This window comes from Phocoena phocoena, chromosome 5 (genome assembly GCF_963924675.1).
Source record: "Phocoena phocoena chromosome 5, mPhoPho1.1, whole genome shotgun sequence".
In the NCBI taxonomy this organism is placed as follows: domain Eukaryota; kingdom Metazoa; phylum Chordata; class Mammalia; order Artiodactyla; family Phocoenidae; genus Phocoena; species Phocoena phocoena.
This window is the reverse complement of record NC_089223.1, coordinates 20,077,832-20,099,324: the sequence shown is the minus strand read 5'-3', so window position 1 is coordinate 20,099,324 and position 21,493 is coordinate 20,077,832. Positions and strand designations below refer to the sequence as shown.

At 36.3% G+C, this 21,493-nt stretch overlaps 1 protein-coding gene across 1 annotated transcript in view; it reads left to right on the top strand.

The window, feature by feature from the left end:
• MANBA (mannosidase beta) overlaps positions 1–21,493 on the top strand; it is a 117,575-nt gene that overhangs the window by 21,648 nt on the left and 74,434 nt on the right. Inside the window, exons 6-7 of the mRNA XM_065877569.1 lie at positions 1,341–1,516; positions 2,392–2,502. Of these exons, the coding sequence (XP_065733641.1) occupies positions 1,341–1,516; positions 2,392–2,502 (287 nt within the window). The remainder of the gene's footprint in view (positions 1–1,340; positions 1,517–2,391; positions 2,503–21,493) is intronic.

Genomic DNA, 21,493 nt, shown 5'->3' with positions numbered 1-21,493 from the left:
CAGATTTGGCCCAAGGACCATAGTTTGCTAGCCTGTGGTCTAGAGGGAATCAAACACATCGGAAAGTAGACCAGGTGATCTGTCAGCATACTTCTAGTTCACCAGTTTTGTGAATCTGTGCTGTTTTGGTCAAAGACTCAGCCAAAGGACATATTTGATGTCTAGCATAGCTTGACATCATTAAATGTTCTCCTATATAATAAGATCCTCTCCCCACTGTAAAACTCCTGAGCACCACTAAGATGTGGTTTGGGGGAAATTATTTGGATTGAGTTGGCAGAATTTAGAGGTTAAATGTTTTAGAGGTCTCTAGTTTTAGACTGTCTTGGTTCACATCTGCCACTTACTAGCTGTGTGATCTTGGGCAAGTTACTTAATTTCTCTGTCTCAGTTTTCTTATTTATAAAATGATGATAGTAGTGGAATTTACCTTATAGCAATGGTGTGATGCTTAAATAAGTTAATACTTGTTGAGAGCATAAAACAATGCCTGCCTCATAGTAAGATCTTGGTAAATGTTATCTATTATTATTTCTTGAAATAAGAGATAGTAAGGGAAACCAGAGGGAATATGATTTCGAGTTAAAGGTGAGGTAGCTGTCAATGATTTAGGGATGTTTTAGAAAATAAACAGCTTTGGATCAGATTGGAGTGTGTGCTTCTGTTTAAGAACAATAAAAACGCGGTAAAGGGAATATGAATATTTTTCTAAACAACCTTTAATTCTCCATCCTAGTATTATCACACGTTTGTACTTGTCCACATCCCATTAGGCCCTTAGCTCTTGAGGGCAGGGGCCATGTTTATTTACCCTGGTGACTGTTTAAGTCCCATCACTTAGCAAAGAACATGGCACTTAGATGGTTCTCAGTACACATTTATTGGAAAATAATTACATTTAAAATGCATCTTTATTTTTTCCACATTGGATTAATTCTAATACACCTAAGTCTATAACTTATTATATGGCTTTAAAACCTTCAGTATTTTTACTTTATAAAAAGGAACAAGCAAGTATGTTTGATAAATCAAGACTGATAAATCTTGGAAGATTTATGTTATCTTTTCATTCGTAATTTTCTATTTGTGCCATATTTATAAAGTTTTTGTGACTTATGATTGTAACATTTTTAGAGTAGAAGTATATATAAAAATATAATTTTGGTTATTCTTCTTCAGAATTAAGGATTAAACTCTAAACATTAAAAGAGAATTTTCACTGAACTTTTGATCAGGATTGCATTTGTGGAGCACTTATAGTTTAGAAGCTGCTTTGGCCTTTTTTTCAGTGAATCCTACATAATATATATGTATTTTTTCTTTTTCTCTTTATACCTTAGATAATAATATCCAGGAGTGGAATCTTGAAATAGAGTCTTCTTTTGATGTTATCAGTTCAAAGCCAGTTTTGGGTCAAGCGATTATAGCCATCCCTGAATTAAAAATACAACAGACAAACAGCGTTGAACTTCATCATGGGGAAAGGATTGTTAAACTCTTTGTGAAAATTGACAAGGTGAATGATGGTACTTCCCGAGAAGCACTAAGATGAAAAGCAGTGTTGTTCAAAAGAAATGCTTAGAAAAAAGGACCTGAGTATTAAAGAAAAGTGTATTTTTTCCATTTTTCTTTACTTTTAATTGGTTATATATTTTGTGTGTGTGCAAGCTAAGGAATGATTTTCCCAAATTTTAAGATTAAGAAAACGGAGGTTACATGATTAATTTGGCATCCTCTTCTCTCAAAAAGTCAGGTGTGTTATATTTTAATTTTTTTGCAGTATTTGGAGTATCCTAAATCCAAAATACATTCTAAGCATCATACTTCAATGCTGTGATTATTTTTGGTATTTGTAAACTATTTTGAATATTGGTACTTATTCTACATACAGAATTCTAATTCTAAACTTATGATCTTTCGTAAGTAGAAGTGAACTGGATTTTACCTTTTCTTATTCCTCTAATTGACAATTGTGAGCTGAAAAGGATAGAGCAAATCAGCATTCAGTAACTGTCCAGATAAAGTAAGAACTCAAAACGCTTTTCTAGTTCTGGGCTTGAAAGAAGAGTTAACCTCAAAGTCCAATTCCAAATGTTAAGAATGTAGAATACATGTTAGCTGAGTGTTGCAATGGGAAGAGCTGTTTTTCTGAATGCCCATGTTATTTTGTTATTTCCCTTCCCTTCTGGTATATTAATCCATGCTAAACTCCTAGCATGTTCATTTTTAAATATTATCTATGGATTGGTATAATTTGGCATAATACAAGGAGAGAGATTTATATTGCTCTGTGCTTGTCTATGAGAAATTGATGTGATACTCTGAATTACTATATTATTTTGCTGAAAATATGCCACAGATTACTTAGACTGACATATTATTTTTTAAAAGAGTGTTACTATAGAAACTTGGTGGCCTCATGGACATGGAAACCAGACTGGGTACAACATGACAGTTCTTTTTAAGCTGGATGGAGGCTTAAGTTTTGAAAAGTCAGCTAAGGTAAGCAAATACTTTAAGATATTTTGTGAAAAAAAGTATATTTCTTGTTAAAATAGCAATACAGATCTTTGTAGGAAAAGAAGAAACCAACAAAACTTCTGCAACCCCACCACTCAGAGATAATTAGTAGTAATAGTTATATTCATTCAAAAGCTTCTGGTATGTGTATACTTATATTTTTTAATGGACCAGACTTTGCACATTATTTTATTTATAAGTATTCTCCTACTGTGTTTTTTTTTTTGCGGTACGTGGGCCTCTCACTGTTGTGGCCTCTCCCGTTGCGGAGCACAGGCTCCGGACACGCAGGCTCAGCGGCCATGGCTCACGGGCCCAGCCGTTCTGCGGCATGTGGGATCCTCCCGGACCGGGGCACGAACCCGTGTCCCCCGCGTCGGCAGGCGGACTCTCAACCACTGCGCAACCAGGGAAGCCCTATGGTATTTTTTCATTTAGGTGTGGGGCAGGATGAGAGCTTGAAGTGGAGCATATAAGATCAAGGTTACTCTCAGGAGAGGCTATGCCCTAGTCAAGGTTGTTTATTCCAGAACAGGTAACTGAGGAACATCTCAGAATTCATTTGCAGTGGGAGCTCTAAAGAGTGTTTGTCTATTTGTCCACTTGACTGGGTTGGTAGAGGTTGGATTGAATGATCTCTTGTGCCTCCCTGCACTTCCATGATTGCTCAAAAGAGGAAACCAGGATGCTTTAAAAATTTGAGCTGTTTTGCAAGTTTCAGGAATCAATGTTTGTTTTTGAAATTTAGATTAAAAGTATAGGTTATTGCCAAATTTGGTAAGAGAGCTGATACCTAATTCACCTTTGTTTCCATCCAGGGTAGGTCTTCCAGGGAATTCAGTTTCTTGGCAGTCCCGAATTTCTTAATGTTTTCAGAGCTGCCAGTGTTTCAGCAAGCAAGAAATTCGACTGCTATGTGCCGTCGTTGCCTGTTTTCTCTCAGTTTGATTTCTTTCCAGCCTTTATTTGGTGGGAATGTGTCAGACTGGGATTTCTTTTTTATTTATTGTGTAGTATAACACACAAGAGAAAAAAACCAGAACATAAATGGAACACTTAACGAATGATCAGAAAATGGACACTCACGTGACTGTCATCCTGATCCAGAAACGGGAGCATTACTAGCACCTCAGAGCTTCCCCACTCTGTGCGAGCTTCCCCAGTCACTGCCCCCTTTCCTTCCCGTAGATCCACTGTCCTGACTTATAACACTATATTCTATAGATATGTTGTGGTGTGTAGCTGTGGTTTGTTTACTTACATTGCTTTGTACTCTTTCATTGTATTACACATTCTGCTGTTGAGTTTGGGTAGTTTCCACTTTTGGCTTTCTTGGATAATGCTGCTATGAACTTTATCGTATGACACTCGGAGCACATATGCCCCCAACAGCGTTCCTGCTGGAGTGGGATTGCTGGATCATAGGGTAGGCATGGGTTCAGCTTTTACAGAGAATGCTAAATTGTTTTCCAAAGTGTTGGTATTTCACCTTTACTCTGCATGCTCCCATGTTCGCTAACACTTGGTACTGTATCAGAGGGGTATTTTTCCCTCATCACTGGCCTCTCCCTATCTGCTCTCTACTGCTCATGTTTCCTGATGGTTTCATTGTTATCCTGGGCTTGCTTTACGCAAAAATATTTCTACTTTTAAAGTATCTCATTGAAATCCATATTGCTAGGTTTATATCTTTCTTGCCTGTCTTCCATCAACGTTAGACGTATGCGTTTTAATCTTTTGTTTACTGGGCACGTCAGAAGACGACAGCACAGTCTCCGACGGAACGCCTTGGGGAAGTTACAGATTTTGGTTGCAGCCCACGCAGGCAGAGATGTACTGGGTCATAAGAAGAATGCAGGTGCTGTGGGGAAGGGAAAATGCTGACTCTATTTCTTTTGGACGGGAAAGAATATCTTGATGACTGAGATTTTTGTTGGTGTTGTTAAAAGGAGTAGCTTCGGAGCAAATGGTTTAAGTATGAGGGGAGATAATTAATGAGTACTTCAAAAATAAATAAATTAGGGCTTCCCTGGTGGTGCAGTGGTTGAGAGTCTGCCTGCCGATGCAGTGGACACGGGTTCGTGCCCCGGTCCGGGAAGATCCCACATGCCGCGGAGCGGCTGGGCCCGTGAGCCATGGCCGCTGAGCCTGCGCGTCCGGAGCCTGTGCTCCGCAACGGGAGAGGCCACAACAGTGAGAGGCCCACGTACCGCAAAAAAAAAAAAAAAAAGAAATTAATTAATTAATTAAAAAATAAAAGCAAATGTTGGGATATTATAAAGTCTGTCAAGCAAGTTATTTCAAGAGGGACCTTAGAATGTGAGTGTGGGAGCGTTGGCTTTATCAGTTTAGGAAACCAACTTGATTTTTTAACACAAAAGAAAGCTTTGTGTCTAAATGGTAGTGGGAGAGGCTACTCTGGGTAAATGGAATAAAAAAGAAAATCTTCCCCATGACTGTTTTGGCCATTTTCTGCTCTAATTGAATATTTGTATTCTACTAATTGATTGTATTGAATCGCCTAGGTAGTATGTGTGTTAAGAGCATAATAAATATTTTGGAATGACTGTTATGGTTTACCTTTCTGGAAAACTAGGAAATCACTTAGTTGATATTTCACTTTAGCACAACTTACTTTGTAAGACTCTTCCAAGTATTCCCTATATAAGGTAACTCTTTTTGCTGAAAGCAAGAGAAGGTAGTTGCTGTTTATATTTGACCTGGCATCAAGATTCTCCAATTAAATTACTGTAGGGAAAGAAACAATGTAATCATATGTATTCCACAATCCGAAATCACATTGCACAGTTCCCAAGCCAGAAGAGGTAAAAGATTGCCCCTAGCTATTACAATTAGAAAAAGAACGGAGATTTCCTTTACTGTTTTGTTCTTTAAAAACTTCACTTTGTTCTTTGTTTCTTGAGTTCCCAGTTTCATCTTTGCAATATGCACAGGGCAGAAAGAGGTCCCAGTGCCACTTCCTCTTTCAAAGTGAGGTCCCAGTGCCACTTCCTCTTTCAAAGTGCTCCTCTTGGCTCTCTCAAGACCTTAAAAGCACATAGCCAAAAAATACGGAATTCAGAATAATCAGGGTGTATTTCTGACCACTTCTGTACTTTTGATCAATACTGAGGGTCCACAGAGATGTGAAGTGTGTTTCCTTCTGTATTTCCCAGGTTTCCTAGGACAGCCATAACAAATGAGTAGCTTAAGATAAAAATAATTTATTTTCTCACAATTTTGAAGGCTGGAAGTCCAAAGTCAAGGTTTTGGTAGGGCCATGTTCCTTCTGAAGTTTTCAGGGAAGGATCCTTCCTTGTCTCCTCTAGCTTCTGGTAGTTACTGCTAGTCCTTGGCATAATGGCTACAGGCAGTGGCTTACCCAGAGTGGGCTATGGGAGCAGTTAGCATTGGGTGTAGACGACAGGTGGCCTGTCTTTTATTAGTAGTATGTTCTGGCAGTTCTGTGCAACATCAGTGATAAAATATTCCTCCCCCCAAAATCTTTTGTTGGTCTGTTTTACCCATGTGTGCAATTGTACTTGAGTTTTAATACCATATTTGTAGGCTTCAATGTAGCATATTTTTATTATTAACCCTCTAATAAATATTATATTCTACATGGAAGTGAATTTGGAGAACTTTTATATGGTTGTCCCCAGGCTCATGGGGACTTAGCTTCATACAGTCATTTTGAAAGTATGTTCATAACAGTTTGGAATGGTTTAAACTTGTTTTGGGCATAGTTCATGTCCCTAGTCCCTGTCTTATTAGATATTCTTGCATTTAAAAGTAGATTAGAAACAGTAGCACAGTAGTTATAAAAAAGAAGAAACTCAACATGAGTTACTTCATTGTGACCTCTTGGAGTTCTTATTTTTATGTTTAAAATTTAAAATGGAAAGAAATAATTGATAAGCTGGATTTTATTAAAGTTAAAGACTTCTGCGTTGCCAAAGACAATGTTAAGAGAATGAGAAGACAAGTCACGGATGGGAGAAAATATTTGCAAGAGACACATCTGTTAAACAAAATATGTAAAGAACGCTTAAAACTCAACAATAAGAAAACAGATAACCCAATTAAAAAAATGGGTCAAACATCTAACAGACATCTCACCAGAGAAGAGATACAGATAACAAATAAGCGTGTGGAAAGATACTCCACATCGTATGTCGTCAGGGAAATACAAATTAAAACAACAATGAGATAGCACTACCATCTATAAGAATGGACAGACTTTGGAACACTGACAATTCCACCTGCTGGTGAGGATGTAGAGCAACAGCAGCTGTCATTCATTGCTGGTGGGCGTGTCCAATGGTACAGTCAGTCACTTCGGAAGATAGTTTAGTAGTTTCTTACAAAACTAAACATACTCTTACCGTATGATCCAGCAATCAAGCTGCTCAGTATTTACCCAAAGACGTTGGAAACTTATGTCCACACAAAAACTTGCACATAAATGTTTATAGCAGCTTTATTTCTAGTTGCCAAAACTTGGAAGCAACCAAGGTGTCCTTAAGTAGATAAAGTAATAAACTGTGGTCTATCCAGACAATAGAATATTACTCAGCACTGAAAAGAAATGAGCTATAAAGCCATGAAGAGACATGGAGGGACCTTAAATGCATATCACTAAGTGAAAGAAGCCAATCTGTAAATGATTCCAAGTATGTGATATTCTGGAAAAGACAAAACTACGGAGACATTTAAAAGATCAGTAGTTGCCAAGGGTTGGGAGGAAGAGGGAGTGATGAATAGGCAGAGCACAGAGGATTTTTAGGACAGTGAAACTACTCTAATACCATAGTGATGGACACATGCTATTATACATTTGTCCAAACTCATAGAATGTGCAACACTGTGAGTGAACCCTAAGGTAAACTATGGACTTAGGGTGAGTATGAGGTGTCAATATAGGTTTATCGATTGTAACAAATGTACCACTGTGGTGGGGGATGTGGACGATGGGGGTGGATATTCATGTGCAGGTCAGGGAGTAATCTTTGTACCTTCCGCTCACTTTTGCTATGAACCCTAAACTGCTCTAAAAAGCTTGTCGTTATTTAAAAAAACTTGAAATAGAGAAAAGTGTTAACTATGATGTGTTAATATGCAATATTTTGCTTGGTAAGTGCATATTTGGGTTCATATATGAAATCTTTTACTAATTTTAATACCTTTAGAATTGAAATTTATTCTTTTTTTTAACTTGATAATTGTTTTAAAACTAAAGAATCAAAGTAAAACATGACATCAGTGATATGCTTTAGTAGCGGCAGATATTAAAAAACCCCAAAGTACCTTGGAAATCTTTTTGATAGCACTCCAGATGCTTCATACAGAGATCAACTGTGTGACTTAATCATATAGGTCTGTAGAGAAGGTGGTACAATTGAAATAAAGAAGTCATTCTTTTATTTCTGGAAAGACTGCCTCCGTACTCACAGAAGATATCTTGAAACAACAACAACAACAAAGAAGAAACAACAGGATCGTTGTTTTCTAAACCTCTGTTGTGGTCAACTCTATAGGAGTACTGCGTATGTGGCCAGTATTCACAGTGGAGTTCATACAAAAATCAAAGAGATTAATCCTATATATTTTTTCTGCCTCCTGAAAATCATTCTTTGAACCTTGCAGAATTTGCTGTTTTGGAAACATTTCTTCATGTGTGACATTTTCTGGAAGTTTGGAAAAATTTTATTCATTCCTTTTAATCTCACCTCATCATTGGAAAAAGCTGCAGAAAGTCTTTCCTAGACAAAAGGAATGCTCATTATGAAGCTAGGGCACCATAAAGCTAAATTTTGAAAAGCTAATCTCAACTTTGAAGTCCTGTGTGAGCGAAAGCAAATGTGGACACGTGTGAATCAGCTCAGATTTTGTTCTCTGCTAGTGTGGGTTTTCTCTTCAGAATTATCTTTTTTTTTTTTCCCCTCTCCTTAGTGTAGAATTTTAGATGAGGTTAATCAGATACAAATATATATGCTTTGAGCAATGTACAGTGAAATTCCAAGCTTTTAAAACTCGTCTTTGAAGATAAGCGCACAGAAAATTTGAAGGCTATTCATTTTTCAAAAACAAACTGTAGGGAAATGGACATTTACATAGAAAAAAAAAGAATAAAAATTTGAAGAAGAGTGCCAGGAGAAACAACAGGAGATGCTGATCTTACGTTACCTGAAGAAATCAAAATAGCAATGTTGAATATACCAACCGTTTTCCCCAAGAACTGGAGACTTGCTCTAAAGCAATGGATCATATATCTGTGTTCACTATCATTCAGCCATTTTCTCTGATTTTGCAGAAGAAATACTTGAGATGTGGAAAAATTTTGAACCCAGGGGCATTTGTAAGCAGTTTGAATGGATCTCAAGGAAACGGACATGGATACTACTGCTTTTTTTGGAATTTAATGTGAAGAGCAATTTTTATGAATCTCTTGCAGACTTATCTTTTTATCTAATACCTTCCCAAAATATTGTATATCTTTGGCTTTATTTGAAAGAACATTTCTAAATTAAAATTAATAAAAGGTGTTTTTCCATCAATTATTCAAGGATAGATTGACAAATCTGGCTATACTCTTTTTTTTTTTTTGCGGTACGTGGGCCTCTCACTGTTGTGGCCTCTCCTGTTGCGGAGCACAGGCTCCGGATGCACAGGCTCAGTGGCCATGGCTCACGGGCCCAGCCGCTCCACGGCATGTGGGATCTTCCCGGCCCGGGGCACAAACACGTGTCCCCTGCATCAGCAGGCGGACTCTCAACCACTGTGCCACCAGGGAAGCCCTTGACAAGGTTCTTGACATTTTTAGAAGTTAAGGCTCAAGTTAGCAAATATTATTATCCATTACTATAACAAACCAATATGTAGATATGTTAGTTTCTTTTTAAAAAAATTAATACAATCAAATTCATGAATCCAGTACTTTTTCCTTTTTTGTACTCTAACATTTATTTTACTTAAAAAACGGTGTGATTATTCATATGGAGTTAAATACAAGAGACCTTTCAGTGTCTGCATTTTTTCTGGCCACTATCATTATTCATTTTATTTCATTATTATTACTGCAAATAATTTTGTCATATAGAAGAGGGGTATGTTAAAAAGTGATCCTATCTAGTGTCAGATACACGAAATATACATCTGGCTACAAAGATATCAATCAGGTAACTATGCTGATGTGAACTTTAATCTGTTAACTTCTGGGTGTGCTGCTGTCTGCAGACTTCTAGGTCACAAGGAGAGCCACTCTTGCATCTTCTTGTGCAGGTCTGTTTGAGGAGAGCTCTTTGTGGAGATCCAGCACCAGTTTTCTCAGTATTTCTGCATGTTAGAGGACTTTCAGAGCAGACAGAAATGTGGGGTTGGTTGTCACTAAAAATGCATGACAGTAGAGATGAAATTGTTTTAGAAAGTGTACTTTGGAAATGCATGAAAATTATTTGAAAAATATTTCAGTTAACACTTGCCAATGTTTAGAAATAAGTTATTTTTTTTTAAAAAGAAGAAACTTATTCTTTTGAGAATGTAGTGATACTATGACAGCTTTTTAAGTATTTGACTATAGACAGCTGAGAAGTAATACTCAGTTTATGAATCAATGCTTCATTACATCATCATCTGTTTGGTCTGCCAGAGAAAGAAATTTGAGAAGTTTATGGTATTTACTTATTAGTCACAAACCTCTTAAGCCTTTCAGTTAAGATATTCCTAACTCTTGTCTAAAAAAAAGTGTTCAGCTATCCTGTACTTTTAAAGTTAATCCTTCTATTTTAAAAATGAGATCATGAAGCTAATTTAAAAAGTAATTTAGTGACTTGCTAATAGAACCTTCAACATTAGATAGAAAAGTTTGGAAATTAAAAATTTTTTTAATTCAAACTGCTTGACTTACACATTTAGGTTCTTAGATATTTACACCCTCTTCTACTTTTAGACAGTAACTTACTTTGTTGAGCTGTTTAAAATATTTTTGATTTTGTAAGGAGATAGTATATTCACTCTGGTTGTAAATGTGTTACTCAGGGGTCTTTGCAAGAAACCTTTCTCAGAGCCCATTATTTTCTCTGAGGTAAAATCACTTGCTGTAGAAGAAGGCTTTTATGTTACCTGTCAATATTGCCAGAGGACGTGGTTTTACTGACACTAATCATAGACAGACCAGCCTTTAACCTCTCAAAGAATGTGCAGAGGGAAACGTGCCTGGTAATTACTGCTTCACCTTGGAGGCGGAGGCGCTGTCAGGTGGGTTAGGGTTTACTTTGACTGGGGTCATAAAATTGTTATTGTAGGAACTGGGAGATAGGGATAGCTGTCTTTTCTTGAGAAAATTTGCACAGAAATGAAAAACTATGTTAGAAGGTGTGTTTTATCATTAATACTGTTTGTAGCATTAATGGATATAAAGAAATAAGTGAGTTCTCTTTTCTCGATTAGTGATTCTCAAAATTTTTTGGACTCAACTGCTTCATATTCTTAAAAATTATTGAGGACCCTAAAGTGCTTTTGTTTGTGGTAAATATTAAAGCAGAGGTTTAAATCTTTATTTATTCGTTTCAACTCACAATACTAAACCCATGACATGTTAATATATGTCGTTTTATTATAAGTAAATATATTTATAGAATAAAAAAATTTAGTGAGAATAATGATTGTTTTACATGCCTAATGTCTTGCTTATTAGGAGACAGCTGGATTCTCATTTTCTTCTACTTTCAATTAATTTGCAATATATTGTTTTTGTTGAAATATATGAAGAAATTCTGGCCTCACACAGATAACATAGTTGGAAAAGAGAGGAGTATTTTAATAGCCTTTTCAGGTAATTGTGGGTATTTTTGGGTACTGCACTAGAACTTAACAAGTGGTAGTTTCTTAAAGGTTAGTTGCAATGTGGAGTCAAACCATTCTGATGAGCTGTTTATACTCCGTTGCATTAAAATCTATTGGTATATCTTGCACTTGTAATGGATTTTTATTTTTTTTAATTGAAGTATATAGTTCATTTACAATGTTGTGTTAATTTCTGCTGTATGGCAAAGTGATTCAGTTATACATATATATACATTCTTTTTAAATATTCTTTTCCATTATAGTTTATCACAGGATATTGAATATAGTTCCCTGTACTATACAGTAGGACCTTGTTATTTATCCATTCTATATATAGTAGCTTGCATCTGCTAACCCCAAATTCCACTCCATGCCTTCCCCCTCTGCTTGGCAACCACTCTGTCTGGTTGAGTCTGTTTCTGTTTCATAGATAAGTTCATTTGTATTACATTTTAGATTCCACATGTAAGTGATATCATATGGTATTTGTGTTTCTCTTTTTGACTTACTTCACTTAATATGATAATCTCTAGGTCCATCCATGTTGCCACAAATGGGCATTATTTTGTTCTTTTTTATGGCCGAGTAGTATTCCACTGTATACAGGTACCACATCTTCTTTATCCATTCCTCTGTCGATGGACATTTAGGTTGTTTCCATGTCTTGGCTATTGTGAATAGTGCTGTTATGAATATAGGGGTGCATGTGTCTTTTTGAATTATAGTTTTGTCTGGATATAGGCCTAGGAGTGGGATTGCTGTATCATATGGCAACTCTATTTTCAGTTTTTTGAGGAACCTCCATACTGTTTTCCATAGTGGCTGCACCAATTTACATTCCCACCAACAGTATAGGAGGGTTCCCTTTTCTCCACACCCTCTCTAACATTTGTTATTTGTAGACTTTTTAATAATGGCCATTCTGACTGGTGTGAGGTGGTATCTTGCAGTTTTGATTTGCGTTTCTCTAATAATTAGTAATGCTGGGCATCTTTTCACGTTCCTGTTGGCCATCAGTATGTCTTCTTTGGAAAATGTCTATTTATATCTTCTGCCTATCTTTAGATGGGGTTATTTGTTTTTTCTGATATTGAGCCACACGAGCTGTTTGTGAATTTTGGAGATTAATCCCTTGTCAGTTGCATCATTTGCAAATATTTTCTCCCAGTCCATAGGTTGTCCTCTCATTTTGTTTATGGTTTCCTTTGCTGTGCAGAAGCCTGTAAGTTTGATTAGGTCCCATTTGTTTATTTTTGCTTTTATTTCTATTGCCTTGGGAGACTGACCTAAGAAAACATTGGTATGATTTATGTCAGAGAATGTTTTGCCTATGCTCTCTTCTAGGAGTTTAATGGTGTCATGGCTTATATTTAAGTATGTAAGCCATTTTGAGTCTATTTTTGTGTATGGTATGAGACCATTCTCTTCATAATGGATTTTTTTTTCACACACACTATTTTATTTTTACAGGAGATAAATAAACTGACACCAAGCATTGTAAATGGATGACCTCAACAAAAGCAACAGTGATTGCAATTACCAAACACGAAACACACTCATACAATGTCATAATATTGACATTCAGTCCAGTAATCCTCCACTGTAACAGCTCCTTTACTTTGCAGTGAAAATTGATTTGTATATTTTTTGCCTCTGAGTCCCTGTGGGATTTTTTTTTTTATTCAAACAGAAACTCACAAAAATTATAATCATCCTCATCAGTTCACTCAGTCACATGTGATTAATTTTTTTTTCATCTTGATCTTTTGTTAGCACTTTTATGAGTTCATCAGTTTTCCATTAGAGTTCTGAAAATGCTTATTCATTCAGTTCAGCAGTATAGTCAGTTACCAGAAACCTGTACTTGTCAGAGTCTTTTCCATGAATTCCTTGAAGACAAAACCCTTTTATAGGAACATTTTTGCAAAAGCATCAGAGTACACCCAGAACTCTCTATAAATGACAAAAGACTAAAAATGACCACGGTTAAAGATTTGATGAAAGTTCATAATAATGCAATTGACAAGGAAATTTAGTTATTTCTGAGATACACATTTTAAAGTAATAACTAGAATTATGACTTATAACATTGTACCAGAACATATAAGATTTTTAGAAATTTCATGTAATGTCTAAAACATTTATATTAACATATTTCCATATAAATAACCCAAAGAAAGTTTAGTATTAGTTGTTTTTTGTTTGTTTTTTTATACTGCAGGTTCTTATTAGTCATCAGTTTCATACACATCAGTGTGTACATGTCAATCCCAATTGCCCAATTCAGCACACCACCATCCCCACCCCACCGCAGTTTTCTCCCCTTGGTGTCCACACATTCCTTCTCTACATCTGTGTCTCAACTTCTGCCCTGCAAACTGGTTCATCTGTACCATTTTTCTAGGTTCCACATACATGTGTTAATATACGATATTTGTTTTTCTCTTTCTGACTTACTTCAGTCTGTATGACAGTCTTCAGATCCATCCACATCTCAAAAAATGACCCAGTTTTTTCCTTTATATGGCTGAGTAGTATTCCATTGTATATATGTACCACATCTTCTTTATCCATTCGTCTGTCGATGGGCATTTAGGTTGCTTCCATGACCTGGCTGTTGTAAACAATGCTGCAGTGAACATTGGGGTGCATGTGTCTTTTTGAATTATGGTTTTCTCTGGGTATATGCCCAGTAGTGGGATTGGTGGATCATATGGTAATTCTGTTTTTAGTTTTTTACTGTTCTCCATAGTGGCTGTATCAATTTACATTCCCACCAACAGTGCAAGAGGGTTCCCTTTTCTCCACACCCTCTCCAGCATTTGTTGTTTGTATATTTTCTGATGATGCCCATTCTAACTGGTGTGAGGTGATACCTCATTGTAGTTTTGATTTGCATTTCTCTAATAATTAGTGATGTTGAGCAGCTTTTCATGTGCTTCTTGGCCATCTGTATGTCTTCTTTGGAGAAATGTCAAGTTAGGTCTTCTGCCCATTTTTGGATTGGGTTGTTTGTTTCTTTAATATTGAGCTGCATGAGCTGTTTATATATTTTGGAGATTAATCCTTTGTCAGTTGATTCGTTTGCGAATATTTGCTCCCATTCTGAGGGTTGTCTTTTTGTCTTGTTTATGGTTTCCTTTGCTGTGCAAAAGCTTTGAAGTTTCATTAGGTCCCGTTTGTTTATTTTTATTTCCATTACTCTAGGAGGTGGATCAAAAAAGATCTTGCAGTGATTTATGTCAAAGAGTGTTCTTCCTATGTTTTCCTCTAAGAGTTTTATAGTGTCCGGTCTTACATTTAGGTCTCGAATCCATTTTGAGTTTATTTTTGTGTATAGTGTTAGGGAGTGTTCTAATTTCATTCTTTTACATGTAGCTGTCCAGTTTTCCCAGCACCACTTATTGAAGAGACTGTCTTTTCTCCATTGTATATCTTTGCCTCCTCTGTCATAGATTAGTTGACCATAGATGCATGGGTTTATCTCTGGGCTTTCTATCTTGTTCCATTGATCTATGTTTCTGTTTTTGTGCCAGTACCATATTGTCTTGATTACTGTAGCTTTGTAGTGTAGTCTGAAGTCAGGGAGTCTGATTCCTTCAGCTCCGTTTTTTTCCCCTCAAGGTTGCTTTGGCTATTCGGGATCTTTTGTGTCTCCATACAAATTTTAAGATGATTTGTTCTCGTTCTGTAAAAAAATGCCATTGGTAATTTGATAGGGATTGCATTGAATCTGTAGATTGCATTGGGCAGTATAGTCATTTTCACAATATTGATTCCTCCAATCCAAAAACATGGTATATCTCTCCATCTGTTGGTATCATCTTTAATTTCTCTCATCAGTGTCTTATAGTTTTCTGCATACAGGTCTTTTGTTTCCCTAGGTAGGTTTATTCCTAGGTATTTTATTCTGTTTGTTGCAATGGTAAATGGGAGTGTTTCTATAATTTCTCTTTCAGATTTTTCATCATTACTGTACAGGAATGCAAGAGATTTCTGTGCATTAATTTTGTATCCTGCAACTTTACCAAATTCACTGATTAGCTCTAGTAGTTTTCTGGTGACATTTTTAGGACTCTCTATGTATAGTATCATGTCATCTGCAAACAGTGACAGTTTTACTTCTTCTTTTCCAATTTGTTTTCCTTTTATTTCTTCTTCTTCTCTGATTGCTGTGGGTAGGACTTCCAAAACTATGTTGAATAATAGCGGTGAGAGTAGACATCCTTGTCTCGTTCCTGATCTTAGAGGAAATGCTTTCAGTTTTTCACCATTGAGAATGATGTTTGCTCTGGGTTTGTCGTATATGGCCTTTATTATGTTGAGGTAGCTTCCCTCTATGCCCACTTTCTGGAGAGTTTTTATCATAAATGGGTGTTGAATTTTGTCACAAGCTTTTTCTGCATCTATTGAGATGATCATATGGTTTTTATTCTTCATTTTGTTAGTATGGTGTATCACGTTGATTGATTTGCATATATTGAAGAATCCTTGCATCCCTGGGTTAAATCCCACTTGAACATGGTATGTGATCCTTTTAATGTGTTGTTGGATTCTGTTTGCTAGTATTTTGTTGAGGATTTTTGCATCTATATTCATCAGTGATATTGGCCTGTAATTTTCTTTTCTTGTAGTATCTTTGTCTGGTTTTGGTATCAGGGTGATGGTGGCCTCATAGAATGAGTTTGGGAGTGTTCCTTCCCCTGCAGTTTTTTGGAAGAGTTTGAGAAAGATGGGTGTTAGCTCTTCTCTAAATGTTTGATAGAATTCCCCTGTGAAGCCATCTGGTCCTGGACTTTTGTTTGCTGGACGATTTTTAATCACAGTTTCAATTTCATTACTTGTGATTGGTCTGTTCATATTTTCTCTTTCTTCCTGGTTCAGTCTTGGAATGTTATACCTTTCTAAGAATTTGTCCATTTCTTCCAGGTTGTCCATTTTATTGGCATAGAGTTGCTTGTAGTAGTCTCTTAGGATGCTTTGTATTTCGGCGGCGTCTGTTGTAACTTCTCCTTTTTCATTTCTAATTTTATTGATTTGAGTCCTCTCCCTCGTTTTCTTGAGTCTGGCTAATGGTTTATCAATTTTGTTTATCTTCTCAAAGAACCAGCATTTAGTTTTATTGATCTTTGCTATTGTTTTCTTTGTTTCTATTTCATTTTTTTCTGCTCTGATCTTTATGATTTCTTTCCTTCTGCTAACTTTGGGTTTTGTTTGTTCTTCTGTCTCTAGTTCCTTTAGGTGTCAGGTTAGATTGTTTACTTGAGATTTTTCTTGTTTCTTAAAGTAGGCTTGTATAGCTATAAACTTCCCTCTTAGAACTGCTTTTGCTGCATCCCATAGGTTTTGGATTGTTGTGTTTTCATTGTCATTTGTCTCTAGGTATTTTTTGATTTCCTCTTTGATTTCTTCAGTGATATCTTGGTTATTCAGTAACGTATTGTTTAGCCTCCATGTGTTTGTGTTTTTTATGTTTTTTTCCCTGTAATTCATTTCTAATCTCATAACATTGTGGTCAGAAAAGATGCTTGATATGATTTCAATTTTCTTAAATTTACTGAGGCTTGATTTGTGACCTAAGATGTGATCTATCCTAGAGAATGTTCCTTGTGCACTTGGGAAGAAAGTGTAATCTGCTGTTTTGGGATGGAATGTCCTATAAATATCAATAAATCTATCTGGTCTATTGTGTCATTTAAATCTTCTGTTTCCTTATTTATTTTCATTTTGGATGATCTGTCCATTGGTGTAAGTGAGGTGTTGAAGTCCACCACTATTATTGTGTTACTGTCGATTTCCTCTTTTATAGCTGTTAGCAGTTGCCTTATGCATTGAGGTGCTTCTATGTTGGGTGCATATATATTTATAATTGTTATATCTTCTTCTTGGATTGAACCGTTGATCATCATGTAGTGTCCTTCCTTGTCTCTTGTAACACTGTTTATTTTAAAGTCTATTTTATCTGATATGAGTATTGCTACTCCACCTTTCTTTTGATTTCCATTTCCTTGGAATATCTTTTTCCATCCCCTCACTTTAAGTCTGTATGTGTCCCTAGGTCTGAAGTGGGTCTCTTGTAGATAGCTATATATGGGTCTTGTTTTTGTATCCATTCAGCAAGCATGTGTCTTTTGGTTGGAGCATTTAATCCATTCACATTTAAGGTAATTATTGATATGTATGTTCCTATGACCATTTTCTTAATTGTTTTGTTTTTGTTTTTGTAGATCCTTTTCTTCTCTGGTGTTTCCCACCAAGAGAATTTCCTTTAGCATTTGTTGTAGAGCTGGTTTGGTGGTGCTGAATTCTCTTAGCTTTTGCTTGTCTGTAAAGCTTTTGATTTCTCCATTGAATCTGAATGAGATCCTTGCCGGGTAGAGTAATCTTGGTTGTAGGTTCTTCCCTTTCATCACTTTAAGTTTATCATGCCACTCCTTTCTGGCTTGTAGAGTTTCTGCTGAGAAATCAGCTGTTAACCTTATGGGAGTTCCCTTGTATGTTATTTGTTGTTTTTCCCTTATTGCTTTCAATAATTTTTCTTTGTCTTTAATTTTTGTCAGGTTGATTATTATGTGTCTTGGCATGTTTCTCCTTGGGTTTATCCTGTATGGGACTTGATGCACTTCCTGGACTTGGGTGGCTATTTCCTTTCCCATGTTAGGGAAGTTTTCGACTATAATCTCTTCAAATATTTTCTCGGGTCCTTTCTTTCTCTCTTCTCCTTCTGGGACCCCTATAATGCAAATGTTGTTGCGTTTAATGTTGTCCCAGAGGTCTCTTAGGCTGTCTTCATTTCTTTTCATTCTTTTTTCTTTATTCTGTTCCACAGCAGTGAATTCCACCATTCTCTCTTCCAGGTCACTTATCCATTCTTCTGCCTTGTTATTCTGCTATTGATTCCTTCTAGTGTAGTTTTCATTTCAGTTATTGTATTGTTCATCTCTGTTTGTTTGTTCTTTATTTATTTATTTATTTATTTTGTGGTATGCGGGCCTCTCACTGTTGTGGCCTCTCCCGTTGCGGAGCACAGGCTCCGGACGCGCAGGCTCAGCGGCCATGGCTCACGGGCCTAGCCGCTCTGCGGCATGTGGGATCTTCCCAGACCGGGGCACGAACCCGTGTCCCCTGCATCGGCAGGCGGACTCTCAACCACTTGCGCCACCAGGGAAACCCTGTTTGTTCTTTAATTCTTCTAGGTCTTTGTTAAACATTTCTTGCATCTTCTCGATCTTTGCCTCCATTCTTCTTCCGAGGTCCTGGATCATCTTCACTCTCATTATTCTGAATTCTTTTTCTGGAAGGTTGCCTATCTCCACTTCATTTAGTTGTTTTTCTGGGGTTTTATCTTGTTCCTTTATCTGGTATGTAGTCCTGTGCCTTTTCATCTTGTCTTTCTGTGAATGTGGTTTTTGTTCTACAGGCTGCAGGATTGTAGTTCTTCTTGCTTCCCATAATGGATTTTTTATCCATACATGTTACTGTAATATAATGCATTGGTTATTTGAAAAATGTTGGCATCTGGAGATTTTTAAATGTTTTCAAATGTTAAACCATTTTAGTGTATGAATCACATTCAGATTTGTTAACATTACCATTGATGACTTTTGGGAAGCTCTCAAGCTCATGGTTGTTGTACAAGTTTTCCTGAATCCTCATTTTTAACTGTTACTTGCCTTGAACTGACAAGACTCACTTCAGTCATTTTCAAGAAAATGTCTACCAAGTCACCAAGTCTGAATAACCATAGTTTGTCTGGCAGTTCTTTCAAGTTAAAAAAACCAGGTTTTATAAACCAGATGGCTTATTCAGCTTACAACTCAAACTGTGGCCCAGATACTTTTCCTTAAGACATTCATCGTGCGTGATGCTTTATTCATAGTTTGTATTTCATCATACAGTCTAGTACAGTGATGTGTACTCAAGGTTGGGGGTTAATAATTTTTATTGCTTTATCAAGGACATCCTGAAGTGAAACTGTCCCCCCCCGCCCCCCCCCAATAATGCATGAAAGTGAAGGATACAATGCCTACTAGCACAGTTTGGAGGCACTGCCTTGATTTTTGCCAAGGCACCAGCAGTGTTACCCACTGTAAAACTCTCTCAGCTAATATATGTGCTTCTCCAGCAAATGCAGTGTCAAAACCAACCCTATGAGATATTCTAGTGCTTTGTCATTTCTAGTTTGAGAAACATTGTAATATGATGTAAAACAGTGTATTACAATGTAATAAAGAATGTTAGCCTTTTGAAGAGTTTATCCATCTAAGTTTAAAATATTCAGTTCCTTTTTCTTTATACTTAGAATGATTGGTCTCAAAACGATACTACAACATAACTGTCACCATAAATATTAATTTTTAAATGTTCCATTGCATAAGATACAATAAGATAAATTATTAACATCTACAAAGTGGAGGACAATATGGCTTTCATCACAATCTCATTTCTTATTTATCATTTCATCCAGTTTCTTTGGAGTAGATTCCTCCCTTCCTTGAGTCAGAAGACTCTCTGTCAGTTTCATTTTTTTCAGCACTTTTAAATGTAGACAGTGTGGTTGTAGGTGAGAATGTTAGTCTTCTAATCCCATTTTAAGACAACAATTTAAGACAAAAATTAGGAAAAAGTATATTAGAAGTAAGTTTTCTTTTAGAATGAGATAAAGTATTGTTTAAATGAGTCTCAATTAAAATTAAAATTTGTTTTTATTTGAAAACTTAAGAATATTACATGAAACAAGTTAATAAAAGGTACCTAGTCCTTTTGTGTTTCTGTGTAAGTTGCAAGGAAAACTTTGAGATTCAAAATATGAATTTATTGAACAGTAATGAGGCTACAGAGATTATAGCAGGAATAACCAGCGGCAGCTAGTAAGAGCACAGTAGTGCTGAGAACAAATTGAGGTAATCTCTGGAAATGTACCTCTTCATACCCTCAACCTCTGCTAGAGAAGTAGAACACACCAGAATACACAAGCACACATTCCATTAGCTGTCAGAATGGCCATGTCATTACACATCACATAGCTTCTGGAAAATTCCACTGTACACTCAAAAGAGAGTAAGAGTGAAAAAGGCAAATGATGTTTTAGCTTTCCTGTGAAAATAATTTTGAACTCAGGAACCCCCTTGAAAGGTTTCCAGGGATCTCATATGGTATCCTGGCCACATTTAAAGAACTGCTGTTCTAGATGTTTGAATCTACCATCAAGATGTTTTAAAAGTTACCTCTGAAAGTAACCATTATTTTTTTACATTTTTGCATCCTAAAACAGTTGTGGTAATTCCATGTCAAGATCCTCCTCATCCAGGCCTTGTTCTGTGTCTTCTCATAAAGTTAACTCTGATATCTTTTGTCATGTCATATTAATTAGGGCAAGGGTCAGAAAGTGGAACAATGGTGGGCACTTTTATTACATGAAATAAGTTGATTTATTAATTATTTTTAACTAGAGAAGAAATGCATAATCTTGGTTTCAAAACGGGGCTTTGTTGGTGTAGAACTGTGTCTCTCAGTAGTTGATCCAGTTTATGGCTGGGAAGAATGAAGATTTGGATAAGAATGTCAATCTTTTCTATCTAGGGTCTTGCTGCTCACTTCTTAACTGTAGGGAAACCTGGCTGGACTGTCACAGGGACAAAGGTCTCAGCTTCTCACGTAGCAAGGATAACACTGGACTGTGTGCTTCCATCTTTTCTTTCAGTTGGAGCACCGCTTACATCTCCAGTCTCCATACCAGTGCCGTCTCAGACATTGAGTTTGATGCGATAATTAGTTAGGATTAAATTGCCCATTAAGCAAAATGACTTTATAATTATGTGCTATTAAAATTGGAAAGTTGTTAGATTATGAAATACCTTGTACTGTATTTCTTTGATTCTAAGATGCATGTTTTGGCACATTTTAATAACACTGAAATGAGAATGTGTTTTTCAAAGATGCATCAGATTAACTGGTGACATATTTTCCCCACTTTTGTGAAATAGTATCAGTTTTTGCTTTAATTTTGAAGTGTTATCTCAAATATATTTCTTTTGACATAATTGCAAATGCCTACATCATGGGGAAGGCTACAGTGTATTTCACTCTTTAATGGTTTCTGTATTCTTCTTTTCAAAGAGAAATAACA